The following is a 25,512-nucleotide window of genomic DNA, read 5'->3' on the forward strand; positions in this document are numbered from 1 at the left end:
CATCTTACTAATGAGCGTGTACATAAAGGGCAGCACAGATTCATCTCACTACTGAGCGTGTACATAAAGTGCAGCACAGATTCATCTCACTACTGAGCGTGCACATAAAGGGCAGCACAGATTCATCTCACTACTGAGCATGTACATAAAGTGCAGCACAGATTCATCTCACTACTGAGCATGTACATAAAGTGCAGCACAGATTCATCTCACTACTGAGCGTGTACATAAAGTGCAGCACAGATTCATCTCACTACTGAGCGTGTACATAAAGGGCAGCACAGATTCATCTCACTACTGAGCGTGTACATAAACGGCAGCACAGATTCATCTCACTACTGAGCGTGTACATAAAGTGCAGCACAGATTCATCTCACTACTGAGCATGTACATAAAGTGCAGCACAGATTCATCTCACTACTGAGCGTGTACATAAAGGGCTGCACAGATTCATCTCACTACTGAGCGTGTACATAAAGTGCAGCACAGATTCATCTCACTACTGAGCATGTACATAAAGGGCAGCACAGATTCATCTCACTACTGAGCGTGTACATAAAGTGCAGCACAGATTCATCTCACTACTGAGCATGTACATAAAGTGCAGCACAGACTCATCTCACTACTGAGCGTGTACATAAAGTGCAGCACAGATTCATCTCACTACTGAGCATGTACATAAAGGGCAGCACAGATTCATCTCACTACTGAGCATGTACATATAGGGCAGCACAGATTCATCTCACTACTGAGCGTGTACATAAAGTGCAGCACAGATTCATCTCACTACTGAGCATGTACATAAAGTGCAGCACAGATTCATCTCACTACTGAGCGTGTACATAAGGGGCAGCACAGATTCATCTCACTACTGAGCATGTACATAAAGGGCAGCACAGATTCATCTCTACTGAGCATGTACATAAAGGGCTGCACAGATTCATCTCACTACTGAGCATGTACATAAAGGGCAGCACAGATTCATCTCACTACTGAGCATGTACATAAAGGGCTGCACAGATTCATCTCACTACTGAGCATGTACATAAAGGGCAGCACAGATTCATCTCACTACTGAGCATGTACATAAAGTGCAGCACAGATTCATCTCACTACTGAGCGTGTACATAAAGGGGAGCACAGATTCATCTCACTACTGAGCGTGTACATAAAGGGGAGCACAGATTCATCTCACTACTGAGCATGTACATAAAGGGCTGCACAGATTCATCTCACTACTGAGCATGTACATAAAGGGCTGCACAGATTCATCTCACTACTGAGCATGTACATAAAGGGCAGGACAGATTCATCTCACTACTGAGCATGTACATAAAGGGCTGCACAGATTCATCTCACTACTGAGCATGTACATAAAGGGCAGGACAGATTCATCTCACTACTGAGCATGTACATAAAGTGCAGCACAGATTCATCTCACTACTGAGCATGTACATAAAGGGCCGCACAGATTCATCTCACTACTGAGCATGTACATAAAGGGCAGGACAGATTCATCTCACTACTGAGCATGTACATAAAGTGCAGCACAGATTCATCTCACTACTGAGCATGTACATAAAGGGGAGCACAGATTCATCTCACTACTGAGCGTGTACATAAAGTGCAGCACAGATTCATCTCACTACTGAGCGTGTACATAAAGTGCAGCACAGATTCATCTCACTACTGAGCATGTACATAAAGTGCAGCACAGATTCATCTCACTACTGAGCATGTACATAAAGTGCAGCACAGATTCATCTCACTACTGAGCGTGTACATAAAGGGGAGCACAGATTCATCTCACTACTGAGCATATACATAAAGTGCAGCACAGATTCATCTCACTACTGAGCATGTACATACAGGGCAGCACAGATTCATCTCACTACTGAGCATGTACATAAATTGCAGGACAGATTCATCTCACTACTGAGCGTGTATATAAAGTGCAGCACAGATTCATCTCACTACTGAGCATGTACATAAAGTGCAGCACAGATTCATCTCAACTAAAAGCCGAGACCCTTAGATCAGAAATAGAACAGACATTTCATAAGTTTCCCAAATTCTTATGGAAACATTTACAGCACATCCTGCAAGGTAGTATTGTACCCAATTTATTATGTATTTTAGGAGTTGGTCCATTTTATACCAACTACGACTCCATCAAAATTGACACCGACTCCACAGCCCTGCGTATAACGTTTGTCCTGTCTCCATTACTGTCTCCAGGCCTGGGTAAACATCCAGCAATTGTCTTGTACATAGCCGATGGGCTGTTGTTTCATGACCTAGGTCATCCTGTCTAATGGACTATATATTTATTCCTAAAAGTTATAGTGATATGGGACTAAGTGATATGATTGATAGTGAGCAATTAATAAAATTGTGTCCAACTAAGCAGGTACAGTTGTAGCAGAGGCTAGAGGTTACCTTGACTCACTTCATATCAGTTTCATTTGATATCTAACTTGACACCTGTCAATGACTTGTTATCTTAATCCTCTGAAGTGAGATGATGAGTTATCACGATAATGGGTTGAGGATAACCTTTGCTAGATCTGTACATATTGCTAGATCTGTACATACAGATGAACCACAGTAACAGAATTCTGCAGAGTTTCTGCCATTTAGAGTAGGTGTATTCTACATGGAAAAGTCACTGAGGACGTTCATCACGGACTCATAGTGACTCAGATAGACCTGCATGCTGTGAACGTGTCTTTCCTTCAGCGTGTGCACAAAACACAACTTTGATGTCATCCTATTTATACAAACCCAAAAACAATCTACTTGTAAAAATGCCATTACCAGTCCTTCAAAGGGGATTTAATTAGAAACATAAGAAATCTGATTTCTCATGCTCATTAAAGATATTGTGACGAACTGCATGAAAGACGTATGAAATATTAATGTCAAGTGTCCCAATCCCATGAGATATATCTGAGCGCTTAGAATAAAGCAATTATGGATATTGGCAGTAAACATTGCCCTGTTTTATTTAGTTTCCCTATGAATCACATACTTTATGTGTATTGTTTTTGCCAGTTTACTTCCTGGACATGAATCTTTTTTAATTCGTGACACATCATCCTTGTCTTTACATCCACGTGATCTAGTGGCATATGTACAAAGATGACACATTGTGGCATAGTCGCTTCTACATAAGAATAATCTTTAGTAATATAGTGCTAACTTATTGTACAACACTTTACTGTCTCACAAGTGTCACACAAGTGCAATGAAAAGTTCAGCACATGAGCAAACAAGGTCCCTTTGTTGGCAAGCGACCGCAAGCTCTTATGCCCATGGCCTGCCGTATTTGAGGTGTCTAACTGTCGTGCTCAGACACTTACACCCCCCAAATGAAAATGGCAGCCCCCAGTGACTGAAATAAAAATTAATTAAAAGAAAATTATTAAAGTTGTACATTTAATTTTGTATTAAAAATAATTGATTAGATCAATAATTATTAATACAAAATTAAAAATCGCGGCATCTTCCCTTTAAGATGACCTGTCACCATTCCAGAAGTTTCCAGTATCTGTACTCTGGCTGTAGGATTTATTTTAATCAACTTTCAGAAGTAACAAATGTATAATTTTTCAACATAATCTCCCTGTTTTTCAATACACTTTGTTCATCATGCGGAAATTTTTTGACTCACCCTCGTATATTTAAGCACTACCTACTATTCTGTAATTAATGAAAACATGAATTTTTCTATTCCTACACGTGTAAAAAAGAAGCATTTTTTGATCAAAACGTTGTCTTTGTATAAGCCATCCACCAGCAGCAAGGTAACCTCAATGGATGGACTCTGACTATAGTGACTTACCTCTCTATGTGACTAACTTGGCCTCAAATGAACTATGGAGGAGATAGAAACCGGATTAGCTTGAATTAAAATCTTTCTGGGAAAGCTAAGTGGATAAGGATGCACAGCCTGGGGGGCGGCCACATGCTCCAATGTACAATGAAGAAAACATAGCACAAGGCCAGCACTCCTATAAGTATTAAATCAATGTGCAAGTGCACGTATACTATGGCCAGCATACAGACATATAAGTAGAGACATTTGTGACCAGGTGACCAGGTCAGGTTGTGTATGAGACTTGAACTATTAAAAATAAAAAGTAAGGCAGAAAGCCGATATAGCAGTGAAAAAAAATTCTCCCATATCCATTTGGCTCTCTTACTTTAAGCCTTCCTAAATTCAAGGCATGGAACATACAGTGGAAATATTAGCCAGTCACATTAAAACTCATGTTGAATAATAGTCAGTACACAGCTGCCATAATTTATAATTATTATGTTTAACCCCGTATAAAGTTTAGTTGTTCTAGTAGGATTTCCTGACATTTTCTTAGTTACATTTTATAGTAAAAGCCATGGTACATAAACATCTTACAACATAGCAGAGGGATATCATTGTTGAAAGTTAGCAGAAGGGTACCAAAAAAATTCCGAGTCATTAGATTACCATGGGACACTATGAAGACGGCCATCAAGAAGTGGCTTAAAGTTGGCACAACAGTGACATTACCTAGAACTGGACGTCTCTCAAATATTAATGAAAATACAAGAAGAAAACTGGTCCGGGAGGCTGCCAAGCTGCAGGAGTTTCTGTCAGGTATTGTTTGTGTACAGCTAGTGACAAGAATCTCCCATAGTCTTCATATGTCTGGCCTGAGGGGTAGAGTGGCAAAACAGAAGCCTTTTCTTAGAAAGAAAAATATCCAAACCTGGCTGTGTGTTGCCAAAACCTACATCAATCCTGTCAAAAGCATCTAAGGAAATGTGTTATGGTCCGATGAAACCAAGGTTGAAGTTTTTGGCCATAATTCCAAGAGGATTGTTTGGCGCAAAGCCAACATTGCACATCACCAAAAGAACACCATACCTGCAGTGAAGCATGGTGGAAGCAACATTATTCTTTGGGGCTATTTTTCGGTAGCTTCAACTGTGGCTTTAGTCAAGGTGGAGAGAATTATGAACAATTACCAGTCAATTTTACATTAAAACCTGATGCCTCTGCTAAAAAGCTGAAGATGAAAAGGAATTTCACCTTTCAACATGACAACGACCCTAAACATAACTCCAAATCAGAAAAAGAATAGCTTCGTCAGAATATCAAAGTTTTAGATTGGCCCAGCCAGAACCCAGACCCGAATCCAATTGAAAATCTGTTAGTTCCCCTGAAGAGGGCGCTGTGCGCAGGCGATGAATTCTCAATCTGACAAACTTGGAGCACTAGAGCAAGGGAGAGTGGGCAAAGATTGCCAATTCTAGATGTGTCGTTCACAGTAGATAGAGTCCTACTAAAAATAATAAATGCTGTCATAAATTCAAATTGTACTTCAAGAAAGTATTTAAGGGTATGTGTAATTATGCAAGCACATGATTTTAGTTCTTTATTTTTCTTTTTCCTCCTGAAAATATTTCAGTTTGTTTTTCTTTACAATTGAATTGTACATATTATGGGTGACATTTAGAATGGAAAAAGTTTGGAAATCATTCTTGGTATAATTTTTTACATGACTAAAACCTGGCATTTTAACAGGGGTGTGTAGACTTTTTTTATCCACTGTATATACTCATTCAATAATGTCTCCTTTTATTCTTCTTCATTTAATACGATTATGATAATTACTTTTTTACCTTGTCACATTTGATACTGCCTGACTATTATACCAGCATTATCACTAATGATGTGGCGTGCTGCTTTATCTAATGTAACTAACAGGAGATGCCATCAGAAGACCCCAGGAGCTAGACACTAGTAAATGCTAAGATGAATGAATTCACATACTTTTACTTACGATATGGGAATATCTTGGTAATCCAAGTGAGACCTGGTGACAATAGTATGGTTAAAGCACAACACAATATTGGCTCATTTACCCCCAATTGTTCCCAGGTCTGGGGGGAAGTGGTGAATAGCATAGTGTTCGAGAAGAGGGGAGACATGAGAAGTCCTGTGTACAAAATGTGAGGATTACAGGGGGTGAGAGGACAAGGTGTTGGCCCCACAAAGGTTGTATGTAAGGAGATACCTGGAGAGGTGTCTACTAAATGTGATGGAGAAGAGCAGATTTGAAGTTACAGGACAGAAGGCACATGCATTGTCTCATTCCTCCGCTCTCCCTGTGGGGATGCAAGGGAGGCAGAGGCACAATTTTAGCTCTTTTTATATCTGCTCACTGTAAACTTTACATAAGTAATTTCCAATCTGTCATCTGACAGGGACATTGTCTAACCGGTCCACCAACGCCAGCATCAAGACTGAAGCCTCTCTCAACAGCAGCTGAGAAAAATAACAAAGCAAGATCTAAGGAAGAATCCGAAGAGATAATAAAAGGTACGCATGACCCAATGACCGCTTGCAGGAATGCATGTTCCTAGCTACATCTGCTCCGTTGGAATATTACATGCTCACAACATGACCTTTTATGCTGAATACTGAATATTTATAATTATATCAGCAGTAGTCTGTGGGTGTCTTTTTCAATTACTGCTGATAAAAGGGAACCTGTCATCTGGTTTTCCCTTAATATACTGCTGCCGCCACTCTATCTGCATCATAATGCATGTCCCTAAAATCCTTTTGTAGCTCCACAATAGCGCGGCATACCTTTGAAAGCTAGTTTTATAGAGGTCCCTGTGCCAGGCTTTTAGATAGGGTCACACTTAGCACTACCTCTCTGTGTGAAATTGATGCCCGTGTGCCTTTGATGGGACCTTTATAATTTTTGTTTTTTTAAAGCACCTCCCCACTCCAGCGTTTTTGTAAAATGCACCACTGAAGTGGTGCTTTAAATGTAAGTCCTCTGCCCCCTGTCTCGTACTCACCTGCCGCCGCTTTCACAGTTTTCCAGCGTCGCACCCTTTGGTCTCCGATGAAAAGTGACCTGCCGGCTACTCCAGTGTTTCATGGAGTGGCACGGAGGTCATTGTTCAATTCAACTCTATAAGAACCTCGTTCTGTTCTCGTTCTGGCTCTCATAGACTTGTATTGAGAGCTTGTGACGTTTCTTCTGACTTCCGGCCAGTCAGAAGCAGTGCTTACAAGACGGTGCTGTGGGACCCTAGTGACGCCGAAAAACGGGGAAGACGCTGGAGGATGTGTATTTGACCAGGGGCAGAGGACTTGCACTTAAAGCACCACTCAAGTGCTGAAAAAAATTGCTGGAGTGGTGCTTTAAAGTTAAGCCACGCTATTGAGGGAACATGTGCTATTGCACATAATGCCTCATTCAGATATCTGCTTTTCACTTATTTGTTTTATCTGTGATTTTAAAAAATATATCACATTTATTATAGTCTGTGAGGCTGTTCACATGTCTGTTTTTTTGTGGACCATATATTCTTGCAAAAATCATGGAGACATGTCCGTTTTTTGACATCATCATGGATGAAAAGCACCCATACAAGTCTATGGGCCGGTGAAGATCACAGACAGCACATGGGTGGCATCAGTGTACAGTCAGTGTGCTGTTCCTGATTAACACTGTACTGGATAGGAGAAGCTTTATAATTTATTTATCCATATGTGAAAATCACTGATGAAAAACTGATGGTAAAAACTGACCAAACACTGATGAGACGCCTACCATTGTTTGCATACGTGAAGAAACATGGCCCAAGGTGGTGGCAGCAGCTAATGAAGAGAAAACCTGTTGACAAGTTCCCTTTAAACCTATTAAATGGTTTTAAATCTGTAAAAATCATTTTTATAGCATTTTTGAAATAATTTGCTCGCATGACTTTCTCAGGTGTGCGAACCTGCTGAGATTTTCAAGAGGAAGACGTTTTGGGAAACACCAGTGTTTCTTTTATCTTCCTGAAACATTCTTTGTAGTGTTTTTTGGTAGTTTCCTGAGCGCTTTTTCAGCTTTTTTGATTGCCATTATTTTTCAGAGTTATTACAGCTCTTTTGTGACCTTTTTTAATGTCATTTTCTGAACCTTTTTCAACTCCATTCAGCAACGAAGAAACCGCTAGCAGTTTTTCAATGAAAAGTACTGGCAAAATGCTCAAAAAGATGGTCGCCTTTTGAGCCTTACCATTGACTTGTAAAGTACAGAGCGTCTTCAGAGTGGAAAACTCCTGAAGAATAGTCAGGTCACTTATAACCACTTGGCATCTTTGGAAGCCTGAAGTAGGTAGAAGATGTTGAAAAGCCTGATCTTGTGCACAGCTAGTCGTTTTTATATACGAATGCATAATTTCATTCTTTTCAGCATTTTATGGAGGTGGGAATACCCCTTTTAAGATCACATGTGTTAAAAACAGCTCCATATGCTGTATCGTGTGTTATCCTATTGAAATCTGTAAGAAGCTTTTTTGCCTGTGTCCACATTACAATATTTGCTGCCTTTACTCAGTTCTCATTCAGTTTTGTCATTGTCATTTTTGTCCTCTCCTTTATCACATTGCACAAATACATATAATAATTGTACATTTTATATTAGCTATATGTTTTTATTTAATAATGCGATTCCTGGTGGGCTAGGATGGTGAAGGGGTCAGTGGTTTTGTACAGTATGTAAGCCCTCTTGGGTGGTTTGGAATTAATACTGAACATCCCTGTTATATCTTTATAATGACCGGAGCTCTGCTTTTATGATATAGGACTCCAAAGCATCGCCTCTACTTCATACGGCCATAACTCCCGGCACTGAGGGGAGCTCAGCGTATACATATTTATACAGCTCTGATTGAACGTAATGCTGTTCTAGCAGTATAAATCCATACATAAGGAGCTGCACTAGCGGCAGCTGCAAGCAGAAATGATTTCATCATTTATCTCTAGCGCTCCGTGCTGCTGAGTGGCCCCATCATCCTTCCAGGGCCATCACTATTATGGCCATTGCTGTAGTTACACCCATGCTGTCAGTTTTTGATTAAGTGAAGAATACGCTGTGGCTGAGAATCTGCTTTTGACACATGACTTCCCGATGTTCTCTTCTCTTTATTGTCTTTAAGTATTTCCCATTCAAGAGCTGTCTAATTTTGGGATTTGGCAACGATAATACGTTCCGGGATAAGAAATCACAATTTACAAAGAAGTCTTACAAAATGTTTCTAGAGTATTGCTCAGATCTGTTTTTTTTTGTCAATTTAAATGAGTTGTCCAGACAAAACCAAGCCTTTCCCATAGGACTGAGTGTGTGAAAAATAACAAATTCAAGAACACTCCCCACTGGGCCCCCATCTGAATCTTTGTGGTCCATGCCAACGCAGAGGGCGGAGAGTCACCAGAGTTCAACCACCCCTTGGATTGCTGCATGGTGTGATTGAGTGCAGGGGTCAGGTGAGTTTAAAGGGAATCTGTCAGCAGGTTTTTGCTATCTAATCTGAACACAACATGCTGTAGGGGTTAAAACACAGATTCCAGTGATGCCTCCCTTATCAAGCACTGTCCTGTTGTTTACTTGCAATGATTGTTTTACCACCAGGAGCTTATCATTTGCTGGGACACCGCAGTGCTGCCTGGTAGTCCGACTCCGCCCTCTTCTGTGACAAGCCGCTCACTGTCTATGGACTATGTACGTACAGAGCCTACTGTGGGCGGGGTTAGCTGTGATGTGGGCAGAGTTAGATTTCTCAGCTCTGCTGCATTGCTAAATCTAAAAAGTCTGATTCTATCGCAACTGCTGCACCCAGTAAACTAAGTGATACATCATTGGATTCAGGGTCTCTTTGCCTACATTATGCTACTCTCAGATTAGGTAGCAAAAACCTGCTGACAGATTCCTTTTAAGCAGCACTGTATCCAAAAAACATCCAATAACGCACTGTACAAGTCAAATGACTGCTGCAAGCCACATTGGATCCTGCAGCTGGTTGAAAGCAACATCTCCACTTCTTGTACCGGTGGAGCGGTCTGCGCTGGATCCAAGTGGGTGCCGGTAGGTGGATTATCAAGGCAAGCATTTTGCCTGGACATCCCTTTTAATACGTTGTTAGTATAGCAATTTTTTTATGTGGTTGCTCCTACACTGTAATCTCATGATTTTTTGAGCATCTAAGGATCTTTAATTCAAGTAAACTACCACCTCTGCCTTCTCACTGTGGACTGCTACTCTCTTTATACTTTTGTTAAACGTTTGCAACACTTGGTTTTACATCCAAAATTGCACCATAGGCAAAGTTTCTCATATGTGATGCCCATACTGATTAAGATACATTATTTTCATATCAGGCTTGCTGACTTCTTTTTCAAGATGCCATTAAATAATGAGAATGATAGTTGGCTAATAAATAATGGCTGATGATGTTAGCTGACCATGTTAGCTGGTATATTGCTTGTAAAGGTACAGAAACATCAAGCACGCAAAATCCATTTATTGTTATCACTTCTGGGATGAGTAATATGATTAGTTTATTATTATGAGTTCAATGTTAATTCTCACAATGAAAACGAATGTAGTATTGGCGGTCTTTTATGTGTATAGGCAACAATTTATTATTTAGGTAGAAGTGGTACTGGTATAAAATGGTTGATGTGCACACAAAATGTGGCCGAGAAATATCACACCCAGTGAGAGGGCAGATAGCTTCTTTTATACGACTATATATAATCATTTCAACAGGGTGTTTGCAGGTAATTTACTGGGAACTGATATAGTGATATCTATAGGCTCCCACCTAACACTTGCACCCCTCCAACCCACCGTCAGCTCTGTTGCCCGATTAGTCAACTTTTCCCCTCATTATTCTTCTGCCTGTCCCCTGTGCATATCCCTTCACTGACTGCACGTGGCCCAGAAAATTCAGTTCAATACACTAAGGCTACGTTCACACGTTCAGTATTTGATCAGTATTTTACATCAGTATTTGTAAGCCAGAACCAGGGGTGGGTGAATAATACAGAAGTGGTGACGTATTTTTATTATACTTTTCCTCCGATTGTTCCTCTCCTAGTTTTGACTTACAAATACTGCTGTGAAATACTGACCAAAATACTGCTCTGTGAACGTAGCCTAACAATGATATACAAGTACGGTCCATAACCTGTTCTTCCATTCAGCCCTGACTTATAAGGAACCTGTTACCTCCCAAAATGCTATTTATCTGATTTAATGGAAATATTCAGATAAATAAAGTTTAATCATATTAAGCTGGTTTACTGGAGAAGTGGCTTCAGGGAGAAAAAGAAGTTATATTGTCCCTGTAGCCACTTGCTTCAAGTCATCGGGTGGTGCATGAGGCTGTTACAATTACCACGTTGTGATCCCTCCAGCTCATCTGTCACGGGGATACTGCGACAGAGTGGGGTCAGATGATCGCAACGTCTGGTGACCCATACACCTGTAGTAGTTAGAACGGCTTCACCATCCTATTAGACGTTCTGACTTCCTTTGCTCTGCTGCAAGGGTTAAACTGCTCAGTTGGACTCCTGGAGTTCTCCGTCTTTGGTTGTATTAGCTGTTCTGAGTTCGTTACTCCCAACAGGTATAAAAACCCTCTTCCTTGCTTCTGACCTTGCCAGTGATGGTTACTACTACCTGCTTTGAAGTTGAAGGAGAAGTTCAGTGTTTGGAGTTGGCGGTTGGAGAGTTTTTCAGGAGAGTGCTGCCTGGAGTTGGTTTGCATGTTTACCCTTATCCTCTCCCATTTGGTTTCTTCCTTCCTATTCCTCCCCTGTTTCTCACTCTGTTATTTTGTGAGTGTATTTGCATGATTGGAGTTCTCTATTAGTCCTGTCTGTTTACCCGTTTGTCTGGTTAGTGTTTACTTATACACTTTGGCCTCACACTTCCATGAGTGGGGGAGGGAATAGATAAGGATAAGATAGGAGCATAGCAACGTACGAGACCCCAACATCTCCACCATCTGGGGTAATCCGGGGGACAGGTATCTCCTAGGGCACCCCTAGTTCGAGGGATCAGATAGGTGCACACAGTCCCTTGTCACTATGTGACATCATCGATTGATAGCTTGCTCTTCAGTGTATGTGAGCAGCGTGCATGTGCAGAGGGGGTTGTTTGTCAGTGTGGAGCGGATAGATTACTATATAGTGTATGGTGCCTGTTATAGCTCCCTGCACCGCCCGATGACTGGAAGCAGGCAGCTGCAGGGAGAATATGACTTAATTTTCTCTCTGTAGTCGCTGCTCCAGAATGGCAGCCAGACATGATTTAAAGGCTTTTTACCTTCAGATTACCACTGTACCTGCAGGTAAATAGCGTTTCCTTTTAATTTCTCAATATCTCGCTGTCATTTCGGGTCTTCACAATATCTCATTCTTTGACTTCCTCCTGTCTCCCCCTCACACAATTGCCTGAAAAATTTCTCTAGTATCTACCTCATACACTGGAATGTGCTAACCCAACTGGTCAAACTCTCCCACATTGAATCCTTCAAAGTCCATAAGAAAACCCACCTCTTCAGAATAGCTTACACCCTATAACCCAGGTGCCCCAACCTGCTGTAGGAGCTGCTTCTACCCCACGTCCATTCTTGTTTCTCTTCGTTTCTAGGTTGTAAACCCTCATAGCCATGACACTCTCTCCCTCTATAATAGATTGGTCACTCATTTAGTCATGTTTAGTGTTATGTATCTATGTGTTGTTAGGCTCTGTTCACATGTCCGTGTTAGGGTTTCCGTTTGTCTGTTCCATTTTAGAAACAGACAAATTGAATTTATGCCCAAAATTGATGGGGTCTGTCTGGTTTCCTTTTGATGAAAGTTTTAGAACAGAAGAAAAAGCGTAGCATTCAGAAATTTTTCTTCTGTTCAAAAAAAAAACCCAGAAGCGAAACAGCCAACGATTATTAACATGATCCCACTGCTTCCAGCTGCATCAGTTACCAAATGGATCAATTTTGGGCATGTGAAAAGATCCTAAAATGTATATTGTGTACTGTAAACCCTGCTTGCACTTATTTTTACATATACTGCACCCTGGAATTAGGGTAATAATAATTATATATCTACCAGACATGAGCGAACTGATTCGCAGGACACTGGTACAGTGGCCACAACAGTATTGCTACATGGCTACCAGATGGAAAGCACCTCCTTCCTGCTGGCATCTCCTCTGATTTGTAGGCCTAGCGTGACGTCGTTGTGATGACATTATGGACACATGACAGCGGTTCTGCAATCAGATGAGGCACCAGAGATGCCGGCAGGTAGGCCTAGGGTGACTTCATTGTGATAACGTTATGGACACATGACAGCGGTTCTGCAATCAGATGAGGCACCAGAGATGCTGACAGGTAGGACTAGCGTGACGTCGTTGTGATGACATTATGGACACATGACAGCGGTCCTACAATCAGATGAGGCACCAGAGATGCCAGCAGGTAGGCCTAGTGTGACGTCATTGTGATGATGTTATGGACACATGACAGCGGTTCTACAATCAGATGAGGCACCAGAGATGTTGGCAGGTAGGCCTAGCGTGACGTTGTTGTGATGACATTATGGACACATGACAGCGGTTCTACAATCAGATGAGGTACCAGAGATGCCAGCAGGTAGGCCTAGTGTGACGTCATTGTGATGATGTTATGGACACATGACAGCGGTTCTACAATCAGATGAGGCACCAGAGATGTTGGCAGGTAGGCCTAGCGTGACGTTGTTGTGATGACATTATGGACACATGACAGCGGTTCTACAATCAGATGAGGCACCAGAGATGCTGACAGGTAGGCCTAGCGTGACGTCATTGTGATGATGTTATGGATACATGACAGCGGTTCTACAATCAGATGAGGCTCCAGAGATGCCGGCAGGTAGGCCTAGTGTGACGTCATTGTGATGACATTATGGACACATGACAGCGGTTCTACAGTCAGATGAGGCACCAGAGATGCTGACAGGTAGGCCTAGCGTGACGTCATTGTGATGACATTATGGACACATGACAGCGGTTCTACAGTCAGATGAGGCACCAGAGATGCTGACAGGTAGGCCTAGCGTGACGTCGTTGTGATGACATGGACACATGACAGCAGTTCTACAATCAGATGAGGCACCAGAGATACCAGCACTTAGGCTTAGTGTAACTTTGTTGTGCCAACATTATGGACACATGACAGCACTTCTACAATCAGATGAGGCACCAGAGATGCCGGCAGGTAGGCCTAATGTGATGTCGCTGTGATGACATTATGGACACATGACAGCGGTTCTTCAATCATATGAGGCACCAGAGATGCTGGCAGGTAGGAGGTGTTACACAGGGTTCTCATCCGGTGACTACCAATTACTAATGTGGCCGCTGGATTAAGATACTGCGAGTCAATTCACTCTTCTGTAATATTTACTTTAGAATTGTAATCTGTTTCCGGGCGCCTGAGAGAAATATCCTGTTTGTTAGCGACAATGAAACATCCCATTCGTCACATTACAAATGTTCCATTACATCTTTGATACCATTTTTCAGCATATTACCGAGAACCGCGTAAATTTGGAGCAGCAACCATTAGTTTATGCGTCAGCAACAGAAAAATAAAGGAGCAATCTGCCTGATCTCCTTCTCATTATAGATAACAATGTGCATATGAGCCTCATAACTAGAAGGGGACGTGCAGGAAACATCCAGATCTATTTGATTTCATTAATCACACTCTGCCGGTAGATGATGTTATGACAGAACAATGCCGGTGTTTGACAGGTTCTTTCTTTCCGGATGATATTGTGCTCTGATTATACATGGTGTCGGAATATATTTACCTCTGTGTATGGAATGGCTTGATTACTTTAGCTGAGGACGAGTTACACTTCACGGTTGCGGAATTACCATCGTGGAACCTCTTCACAGGGACTTACTGAAGTAAAAATTGAATTTTTCATTTTCTGACATTTTCCATTATAAAGTGTATTAATCAGGCTACGTGTTTGGTTGCGCTCTTCTAATAGTGGAGAGGCGGTTACACGATTCAGGTGATATTTGATTAATAAATGGCAATTTCATGGCTGAACGACATTGGCTGGAGTATAGATGTATATGCACAGCTTACAAAATCTATTAACTTTTACTATTTAATTAGCTTATTGCTTTAAAGGGAACCTGTCAGGAGGAATTCATACATAAAACTAAATATATGGATGAATAGGCGCTGTTAGCCTGATCAAAAGGATACCTTGTTTTTTTTTTTTTAGAAATCCTTACTGCCATCGCAGAGCATTGAGGTTGTTGGCAAACCAGCTGAAAGTGCCATCGCCCTTCATTCCCTTCCCAGCGCCTTCTCCTGCCTTTTGAAGAACATTTCTATCCGAGATGACAGCAGAGATCTTGCGCAAGCGCCATTTTTGCCTGGGGAGGTGCATGCAGAGTAAGGGCTCATATGTGTGCCATAACCCATCCATCGCCCTGTGCAATGCAATACAAATTAGTAGTATCTATATGTTTCTGTTTGTATAACTTTATGATTTATATTTTATTATTTACAAAAATGCATGTAAAAAAGCGCCTAAATTGTGGCCATAAATGGAAAAAAATGGGCATGTTCTCACACAGCAAACATGAGATTTTTGTTTTTCTGCATGAAAAACGCAGACTATTACCAGAAAACCGCAGAGTAAATTCCTCATGTTTTAGTGGCATTTTTGGTTTGTTTTTTAGTAGATTTTTGTCCCCAAGCCATTTTGAATGGGGAAAACAGTAAAAACTCTGCTTTTTTTTTTAAAGAAGAACGCACCACTGGTCAAAAAAGCAATAAAAAAACAACACACTGTGAATAAGATTTTAGAAATCTCATTCATTTTGCTGTTATTGTAAAATGCTGCGTTTTTCCCCCACAAATAAACCACACGTAAAAATGCATCAAAAACGCTGTGTGTGAATGAGACATTACACCTAGTTAAAAAAATCCTTCAATGCCCAATTTCTTCTTTGATGTTTTAGAACAGATGTCAGTCATTACACAGTAATCAGCCGTTCCATGCGCAAATGTAAATCTTTTCCGACACGATGTTTAATCAGAACACAATATCATGAAGAAAGAAAGTATCTGTCAAACACCGGCATTGTTCTGTCATAGCATCATCAGAGTATGATTAATGAAAAGAAATAAATATGTAGCTTCTACTTAGAAATGATGTTCAGGACCTGGAGAAATAAGGCAGAGAAGCCGTTCACATACACATTTCTTAAGGGACCTCAATCATACTGCTGAGGTCGGAAGTAAAGCCGGCGCATGTGCATTTCAGTACTTTACTCTGCCTTCAGCTATGGAGCGAGATTGGGGGCACTGTATAGATGACATAGGACATATCATCCATATGAAGCAGGGCAGTAGGACGGCGATTGCAGAGAGAGAGGAGGCGCCGAACAAGACCAGTGACGCCCATCGGTCCGGACAGTGCCATATGGAACAATTATAAAAGGTATTTTTGGGGGATATGCAGAGGGAATTAAGAGCTTATATACAGGTTGCTAGATTGCTGTAAAAGAGGGATTAAAGGTGGCGGCCTTAATTTGTTTTGGGAAAACCTAGTGCCACGTTTCCTTTAATCAGGAAATATGCAGAATTTTGGTTATTTTAAGTAGTCCAAAATTTCAAGGAAGTTTCTACATTTACAGTTATGTCCAGGAATATTTGGACAGTGACACAAGTTTTTACATTTTAGCGGTTTTCCAAAACATATTCAATATACAATTATATAATCAGTATGGTCTTAAAATGCAGACTCTCAGCTTTAATTTAAGGGTATTCACACCGTAATTGCAGTAAAAGTTTGGCAATTAGAGCTCTTTAATATGTAGCTGTCTATTTTTAAAGGGACAAAAAGTAATTGGACAATTATTTCAAGATCTCTTTAATGGGCTGCATTGGCTATTCCCTTATTAATATATCATCAATTAAGCAGTTAAATGGTCTAGAGCTGATTCCAGGTGCGGCATTTGCAGTTGGAAGCTGTTGTGAACCCACAACATGCGGTCAAAGTAGCTCTCAATAGAAGAAAAACAGACCATCATTAGGCTGAAGAAGAAGAAGAAATCCATCAGAGAGGTAGCAGAAATGTTAGGAGTGGCCAAATCATCAGAACTCAAAAAGGCCCTGACATCCACGGGAGGCAACAGTGGTGGATGATCACAGAATCCTTTCCATGATGAAGAAAAACCTCTTCACAGCATCCACGCAAGTGAAGAACACTCTCCAGGCAGTAGGTGTTTCATTCTTTAAGTCTACCAGAAAGAGAAGACTTTATGACAGCACATACAGAGGGTTGACCACAAAGTTCAAATAATTAATCAGCATTAAGCCCTGCTATGTGTAACAAATGTTCTCATCTGCTATGAACGCCGACCACTGGGTGGCGCTCATAGCAGATCGGCTATGACAACCACAGGGGTCTCATCCAGACCCTGGGTTGTCATGCCAACCCATCGGTGACCCGCGATCACGTGACAGGGTCACCGATGGGCGGAGCCAACAATGCGCTTCCCGAAAGCGCGAGTTAAATGCCGCTGTCAGAGCTTGACAGCGGCATTTAACTATTTAACAGCCGTGGGTGGATCGCGATTCCACCCTGTTGCGGGCACATGTCAGCTGTAAGAATCAACTGACATTTGCCCGGAAAAGTGCAGACTCAGCGCCAGAGCCCGCACCACAGTGGGGGACACGGCATGCGCAGTACATGTACGGCGCATGTCGTGAAGGGGTTAAGGCAAAGACGGGTAATATTCTGGCCGAGTCAATCACCAGATCTCAACCCCATCGGGCATTCATTTCACATGCTTAAGACAAAACTTAAGGCAGCAATACCCACAAACAAGCAACAACTGAAGTCAGCTGCAGTGAAGGCCTGGCAGAGCATCACAAAGGAGCAAATCCAGCGTTTGGTGATGTCCATGGCTTCGAGACTTCAGGCAGTCATTTCCCACACAGGATTATCTACAAAGTATTAAAAATGAACATTGTATTTATGGTAAAGTTAATTTGTCCAATTACTTTTGAGCCCCTGAAATGAGGAGGCTTTGTAGAAAAACGGTTGCAGTTCCTAAACGTCTCACAAGATATTTTTGTTCAACCTTTTAATTTAACCTGAAAGTCTACACTTCAATTGCATCTCAGTTGTTTCGTTTTAAATAAAAAATAAGGCATGCAGAGCCCAAATTACAGAGATCCTATCACTGTCCAAATATTTCTGGACCTAACAAAATGTTTTTTTATATATATTTTGTTTTGTACAGTGGGCAAAATAAGTATTTGTTACACTGCTTATTTTGCAAGTTTTCCCACCTACAAAGAATGGAGAGGTCTGTAATTTTTATCTTAGGTACACTTCAACTGTGAGAGACAGAATCTTAAAAAAAAATCCAGAAAATCACATTGTATGATTTTTACATAATTAATTAGCATTTTATTGCATGAAATAAGTATTTGATACAATAGAAAAACAGAACTTAATATTTGGTATATTGAAACCTTTGTTTGCAATTACAGAGGTCAGACATTTCCTGTAGTTCTTGACCAAGTTTGCACACACTGCAGCAGGGATTTTGGCCTATTCCTCCATACAGATCTTCTCTAGATCTTTCAGGTTTCGGGGCTGTCGCTGGGCAACATTGAGTTTCAGCTCACTCGAAAGATTTTCTGTTGGGTTCAGGTCTGGAGACTGGCTAGATCACTCCAGGACCTTGAAATGCTTCTTATGGAGCCACTGCTTAGTTGCCCTGGTTGTGTGTTTCGGGTCATTGTCATGCTGGAAGACCCAGCCACGACTTATCTTCAATTCTCTTACTGAGGGAAGTAGGTTGTTTGCCAAAATGTCACGATACATAACCCCATCCATCATACCTTCAGTACGGTGCAGTCGTCCTGTCCCTTTTACATAAAAGTACACCCAAAGTTTGATATTTCCCCCACCATGCTTCACGGTTTGGATGGTGTTCTTGGGGTTGTACTCATCCTTCTTCCTCCAAACACTGCGAGTGGAGTTGATACCAAACAGTTCTATTTTTATCTCATCTAACTACAGGACCTTCTCTCATGGCTCCTCTGGATCATCCAGATGGTCATTAGCGAACTTCAAACGGGTCTGGTCATGTGCTGATGTGAGCAGGGTGACCTTGCGGGCCGTGCAGCATTTTAATCCATGACGGCGTACTGTGTTACTTAGAATAATGTTTGATACTGTGGTCCCAGGCTCACTTCAGGTCATTGAACAGGTCAGCCGTGTAGTTCTAAGCTAATTCCTGACCTTTCTTGATTGAGTGTGTGGACAGGTGTCTTTTGTACAGATAATGAGTTCAAACAGATGTAATTAATACAGGTAATGAGTGCAGAGTAGGAGGGCTTCTTAAAGAAAAACTAACAGGTCTGTGAGATCCAGAACTCTTGCTGATTGGTATGTGATCATGCGATTGGTATTTCATGCGATAAAATGTAATTTAATTATGTAAAAATCATACAATGTGATTTTCTGTTTTTTATTTTTAGTTTGTGTCTCACAGTTGAAGTGTACCTACAATAAAAATTACAGACCTCTCCATTCTTTGTAGGTGGGAAAACTTGCAAAATCAGCAGTGTATGAAATGCTTATTTTCCCCACTGTACATACTTATGTCTCTCATTGCTGTCCATCTGCTAAGCAGTAAAATCGGCCTTTCCTTTGTATATACTTTATGACTGATAAGGACCCAGCTGCTCTCTCTTGCTCATGATTTATAAAGTCCTTTTCTTTCTTTCTTTTTCTGTTTAAATTCTTTTTATTCATTTTCGATAAGAAGGACATAACATTTAGAATAGCCAAAACAGACAGTATTAACCTTGAGTCATATTCGATAGCAACATAAATACAAAAATTTAGTTAAGAATAATATATTTCCCATCAAAATTAAATATCAAAGAGAAGTGTTCCTGGTATCAAAGCCCGAGCAGAGTTCATCCCCCATAGTAGGTAACGAACATAATACTCCATCCGACATTAAAACTAGACACGGAAAAAGAGAAACCAGGGGAAGAGTGGGCCGAGTAGTCTTTCTGTTCGAGCATATGTCCTGCCCCTATGGGAAGAGTGAGGTTGGTGTTCGATGTATGCATAGGAGAATTAAGGCAGTTAAGATGCTGGCCAACCAGATTTGTCTACATAAACCTCTGGTAGCTGAGGTTATTCTATGAAAACTCAAGAGGAGTTGAAGTTCCCTAAAGTGGGACTGGAAGGCCAGAACATTTTAAAGAATATAAGGCCACGTGCACACATTGAGAACTTGGTCAGTTTTTTACTTCAGTATTTGTAAGCCAAAACCAGGAGCCGTCCCGGTGACAGGAAGCTGAACGGTGCAGGGGGGAATAAAGTTAATTTCCTCCCAGCAGTGGGGCTCTCAGTTCCAGTGGCGCATGGTGTCAGAACGCTATTAGCCTGCAGATTGACCCCATATCTGCAGGTTAATAGCATTATTTTACATGACAGATTTCCTTTAATGCTGAGTAAATCCTTACCTTTCTTGTAGAAATCTATAGATAAAATTCTAATGAGTTGCAAGTTCAGTCAGTAGGCACTTTATTTATTCCCTGCATGCCTCCTGTCTCTGACTAGCATGTCATTGAAACATGAATGACCTGTCAGTCAGGGACAGGATGCTTGCAGCGGGCTGGGCTAAGGCAGGACACGGGAAGTGCAATGTCAATCCCACTGCACTTGTAACTTATTATCATACAGTGTCAACTTTGGAGTCCGCTAAATGCAATTTTATGATTTCTACAAGAAAGGTAAGGATTTAATCAGCATTAAGGTGCCTTTACATACATATCACTAGGCTGGGGTAAACGTCCTGATGACAGGTTTAAAGCACCACTCCAGCATTTTTTTTTTTACTTTACCGCTGGAGTGGTGCTTCAAATCTGAGTCCCCTGTCCCCGTCTACACTGGTCTGCATTCAAAATTTGAAGAGGTACTGAAGGAGTAGGCTGTGACTTCCTGCAACGGTGCGGTATGTGCCTGCTTATTATGTGTAACTTTGATCGAGCAATTTAGAGCAGCGTACATAACGCACCCCACAAAGCTTATCAGCAGCCACATTCAGCCTCAACGACCCCTGACAAAGACCCGGGACGGGTCGAAACGTCTTATGTTAAAGTGTCGATTCTACTCTGTCGGATTTATCTTACATCACTGTATAAACATTATCAAATAAAATCACCTTGCAATTGATTCTTCTGAGAGTGTGCTGGATATCTTTATTTATACTCACCTTCCAACATCTTCATCTGTTATCACAGTGGCTCCAGTTGGTCTCTAGCAGTTTGTGATCTGTCCGCAGCTTCAGTGTTTGCTCGAGCGGCGTGGAAGTCACAACTCAGTACAAGTCTATAAGAGTCTCATTCTGACTCTCAGACTTGCATTGAGCGCTTGTGACATAGCTTCTGACTCCCAAACATTCAGAAGCTACGGTCAGAAGATGGCGCTGCGGGACCGGAGCGACACCGTAAAAAGGTGAAGACTCTGGAGGGTGAATAGAAGACGGGGTGCAGGGACCTTAGGTTTAAAGCGCCACACCAACGCTAAAAAACAAACAAAAAGAAACCCGCTAGAGTGGTGCTTTAAAGCTTTTAATCTGAGAATATGTACAAGAGGCAGATTTACTGGTTCATTGGCAGGATGGGTTGGTAATCTGCAATGTGGTCTGATCAACGTCAGAGGGTTTTTATCATGGAAATTAACATTTATATGTACTTGTCTTTTCACCACATCTCCAGCAATTGGAGTTATTTGTAGGGCTATATTTGTGGCATATCACTGGTGTTAGGTGCAATGCAGTAAGGAGCACTCTCCTGAATCCTGATATATTTGGAGGATTGTTTAGCCCCTAGTAGTATTCAAAATACAAATTAACGGGACCACATTGTAGGCTTAGGAGGGATATATATGTAATTAGATTCAAACCAATTGGGGAAACCCCCTAAAAAAACTCACTAACAAGCCTTAAATCTTAACATTTATTATTATTTAAAATAGTGGGGTACATAGATAATTAGACATGTTGTCCCTACAGTTCCTTAATAATTCTAATTATGTATAAAGGCGATTTCCTAAGATATCGAGTGGTGACCCCTGGGGTGTCAACCCTAGTTGGCAAGATAGGACAGTTATTTTAAAGCACACGTCCCCCCCAATATATTTCACCGCACGTGCAACGTCATCAGGGGATTGGACAATAGCTAGAAATTGTCCCATCCCCTGATGACGCCGCACTTGCGGTGCAACATGTTAGGGGGACTTGTGCTTTAAAATAACTGTCCTATCTTGCCAAATGGGGTTGGCACCCCGGGGGTCACCACTTCATATCTTAGGCAGTCGCCTCTATACATAATTAGAATTAGTAAGGTAGTTTAAGGAAAACATGCCTAATTATCTATGTACCCCACTATTTTAAATAATAATGAAAGTTAAGTTTTAGGGATTGTTAGTGAGGTTTTTTGGTGTGGTTTCCCCAACTGGTCTGAACCTAGTAGCATCCTGATTTAGGGCTCGCTCACACGAGCGTATACATCAGACGAGTGCTATCTGATGTTTTTTTTAATGTTATTCTATGGCGCAGTGCTGATCAGATGTTTTTTTCTTATGACGATTTGGCATGTGATTTGCTGCTGACTCACACAATGGAGAAGATGGAGAAATCTTGTTTTCCATCTTCTCCTCACCTGTGCTATGATTGTCTTATCCGAGAGAATTGGATCAAATTCTGATCAGAGTTTGATCCAAGTGTCATTTACATAAATCAATCGGAAAGAGGTTTATTGGATCCAGTAAACCTCTTTTCCTTGATCGGAAAGAGGTTTATTGGATCTATATCTTGAAATATGACCCCCCCCCATCAGTGCAATATGTCCTTTTATATTAGATATATTATTAATTTTTCGAATTATTTTTGAGTCCGATATATATTTTTTTGTATAATATATTATTCTATAATTTTAATAGGATTGTTTTAATATTTGAAGTGGTTTCATTCATGTCTGTGTATAAATATATATACACTGCTCAAAAAAATAAAGGGAACACTTAAACAACGGAATATAACTCCAAGTGAATAAAACTTCTGTGAAATCAAACCGTCCACTTAGGAAGCAACACTGATTGACAATCAATTTCACATTCTGTTGTGCAAATGGAATAGACAATAGATGGAAATTATTGGCAATTATCAAGACACACTCAATAAAGGAATGGTTCTGCAGGTGGGGACCACAGACCACATCTCAGTACCAATGCTTTCTGGCTGATGTTTTGGTCACTTTTGAATGTTGGGTGTGCTTTCACACTCATGGTAGCATGAGACGGACTCTACAGCCCACAGAAGTTACTCAGGTAGTGCAGCTCACCCAGGATGAGCTGTGGCAAGAAGGTTTGCTGTGTCTGTCAGCGTAGTGTTCAGAGGCTGGAGGCGCTACCAGGAGACAGGCCAGTACACCAGGAGACTAGGAGGGCAACAACCCAGCAGCAGGACTGCTACCTCCGCCTTTGTGGAAGGAGGAACAGGAGGAGCACTGCCAGAGCCCTGCAAAATGACCTCTAGCAGGTCACAAATGTGCATGTGTCTGCACAAATGGTTAGAAACCGACTCCATGAGGGTGGTATGAGGGCCCGACGTCCACAGATGGGGGTTGAGCTCACAGCCCAACACCGTGCAGGACGCTTTGCATTTTCCACAGAACACCAGATTTGGCTAAGTCGCCACTGGCGCCCTGTGCTCTTTACAGATGAAAGCAGGTTCACACTGAGCACATGGGACAGACGTGACAGAGTCTGGAGACGCTGTGGAGAGCGATCTGCTGCCTGCAACATCCTTCAGTGTGACCGGTTTGGCAGTGGGTCAGTAATGGTGTGGGGTGGCATTTCTTTGGAGGGCTGCACAGCCCTCCATGTGCTCGCCAGAGGTAGCCTGACTGCCATTAGGTACCGAGATGAGATCCTCAGACCCCTTGTGAGACCATATGCTGGTGCGGTTGGCCCTGGGTTCCTCCTAATACAGGACCATGCCAGACCTCATGTGGCTGGAGTGTGTCAGCAGTTCCGGCAAGATGAAGGCATTGAAGCTATGGACTGGCCCGCCCGTTCCCCAGACCTGAATCCGATTGCGCACATCTGGGACATCATGTCTCGCTCCATCCACCAACGTCACGTTGCACCACAGACTGTCCAGGAGTTGGCGGATGCTTTAGTCCAGGTCTGGGAGGAGATCCCACAGGAGACCATCCGCAACCTCATCAGGAGCATACCCAGGCATTGCAGGGAGGTCATACAGGCATGTGGAGGCCACACACAATACTGAGCCTCATTTTGACTTGATTTAAGGACATTACATCAAAGTTGGATTAGCCTGCAGTGTGTTTTTCCACTTTAATTTTGGGGGTGACTCCAAATCCAGGCCTCCATTGGTTAATACATTTGATTTCCATTGATGATTTTTGTGTGATTTTGTTGTCAGCACATTCAACTTTGTACAGAACAAAGTATTCAATGAGAATATTTCATTCATTCAGATCTAGGATGTGTTATTTGAGTGTTCCCTTTATTTTTTTGAGCAGTGTATATTTTGCATATAACAAGTCATTTACTAGAAATTTGAAAAAAAATCAACTCAAATGGAAATGATGTAATGAAATATAATTGCTACAATTAGTAACTGTAAATTTATTGTAACCAAAACTGATGGCATCACGTACAACACATATTTTATCTCTAGATCTGCAGGTCGGAAAAGAAGATTTTAGTGAAAACAAAGAGTCAGGTGGAAATGGAAGGAAATCTCCATCTGCTTTTGACATGATGATCTCAGATGTAAAAGAAAAGACTCTACAGCAAGAGACCAAAGATGATTCCATAGTGAGGAGTCATGAGAAAAGGGATGACCATGAGAAGATCAAACAGATGCATGGACAGGTAAGGCTATTAATATATTCTTCTTTATCCTCTTGGCTCAAAATGGCTGAATGGTGCAGTGTACAAAATTGCCCTTTCATGGTCATTTTTCTTGGACACATGTTTGGGCTGGAGGCTTTCTTGTATAATCTATCAATATTGATTTCGATTATATTACTTTTTTGGTGATTTTTTCCATGTGGTGCAATATATAGAAAGACACCTGATATTAAAAAGTCACACTCAGACAAGGCTGCGATTTAAAAACAAAACAAAAACACCTTGAAAAAGCAACACAAGGCATAGGTGCCACTTCCTATTTAAAGATTTAGCAACTTTGCCCTAAATATCTGTATTTGTTATAAAACACGTTCAGCATATCTTATAAGCACCTACATGTAGACACACAGCACACAGGCATGATGCTACACATACATATCCACACATGTAGGCATGCTGACTTCTTGCATTAACATGTACGCTTTTGTCCTTCCACCTGTCCCTCCAGGTATAATCGCACACCCCTTTCAGTAAAATGACCCCCACACTGCAAGAATAAGCACACACTGCTCTGTGAGATTGTTTCCCGACTGCAGCAGTGATGTGATGTCAAGATTGCATGTGAACACTGCAGCCAATCACTCAGCTCAGTGATGATGCTGATGTGGATG

At 41.4% G+C, this 25,512-nt stretch overlaps 1 protein-coding gene across 4 annotated transcripts in view; it reads left to right on the plus strand.

Moving 5' to 3' along the window:
- Window positions 1-25,512, plus strand: part of MAP9 (microtubule associated protein 9) — a 233,574-nt gene that overhangs the window by 139,495 nt on the left and 68,567 nt on the right. For all 4 annotated transcript variants that reach the window (XM_073645013.1, XM_073645005.1, XM_073645021.1 and 1 more), the window contains 2 exons: window positions 6,253-6,367; window positions 24,666-24,862. In XM_073645013.1, the coding sequence (XP_073501114.1) occupies window positions 6,253-6,367; window positions 24,666-24,862 (312 nt within the window). The remainder of the gene's footprint in view (window positions 1-6,252; window positions 6,368-24,665; window positions 24,863-25,512) is intronic.

The sequence above is a fragment of the Phyllobates terribilis genome, unplaced genomic scaffold (assembly GCF_046119375.1).
Source record: "Phyllobates terribilis strain yellow unplaced genomic scaffold, ASM4611937v1 Scaffold_1__5_contigs__length_1240528914, whole genome shotgun sequence".
Taxonomy (NCBI): Eukaryota; Metazoa; Chordata; class Amphibia; order Anura; family Dendrobatidae; genus Phyllobates; species Phyllobates terribilis.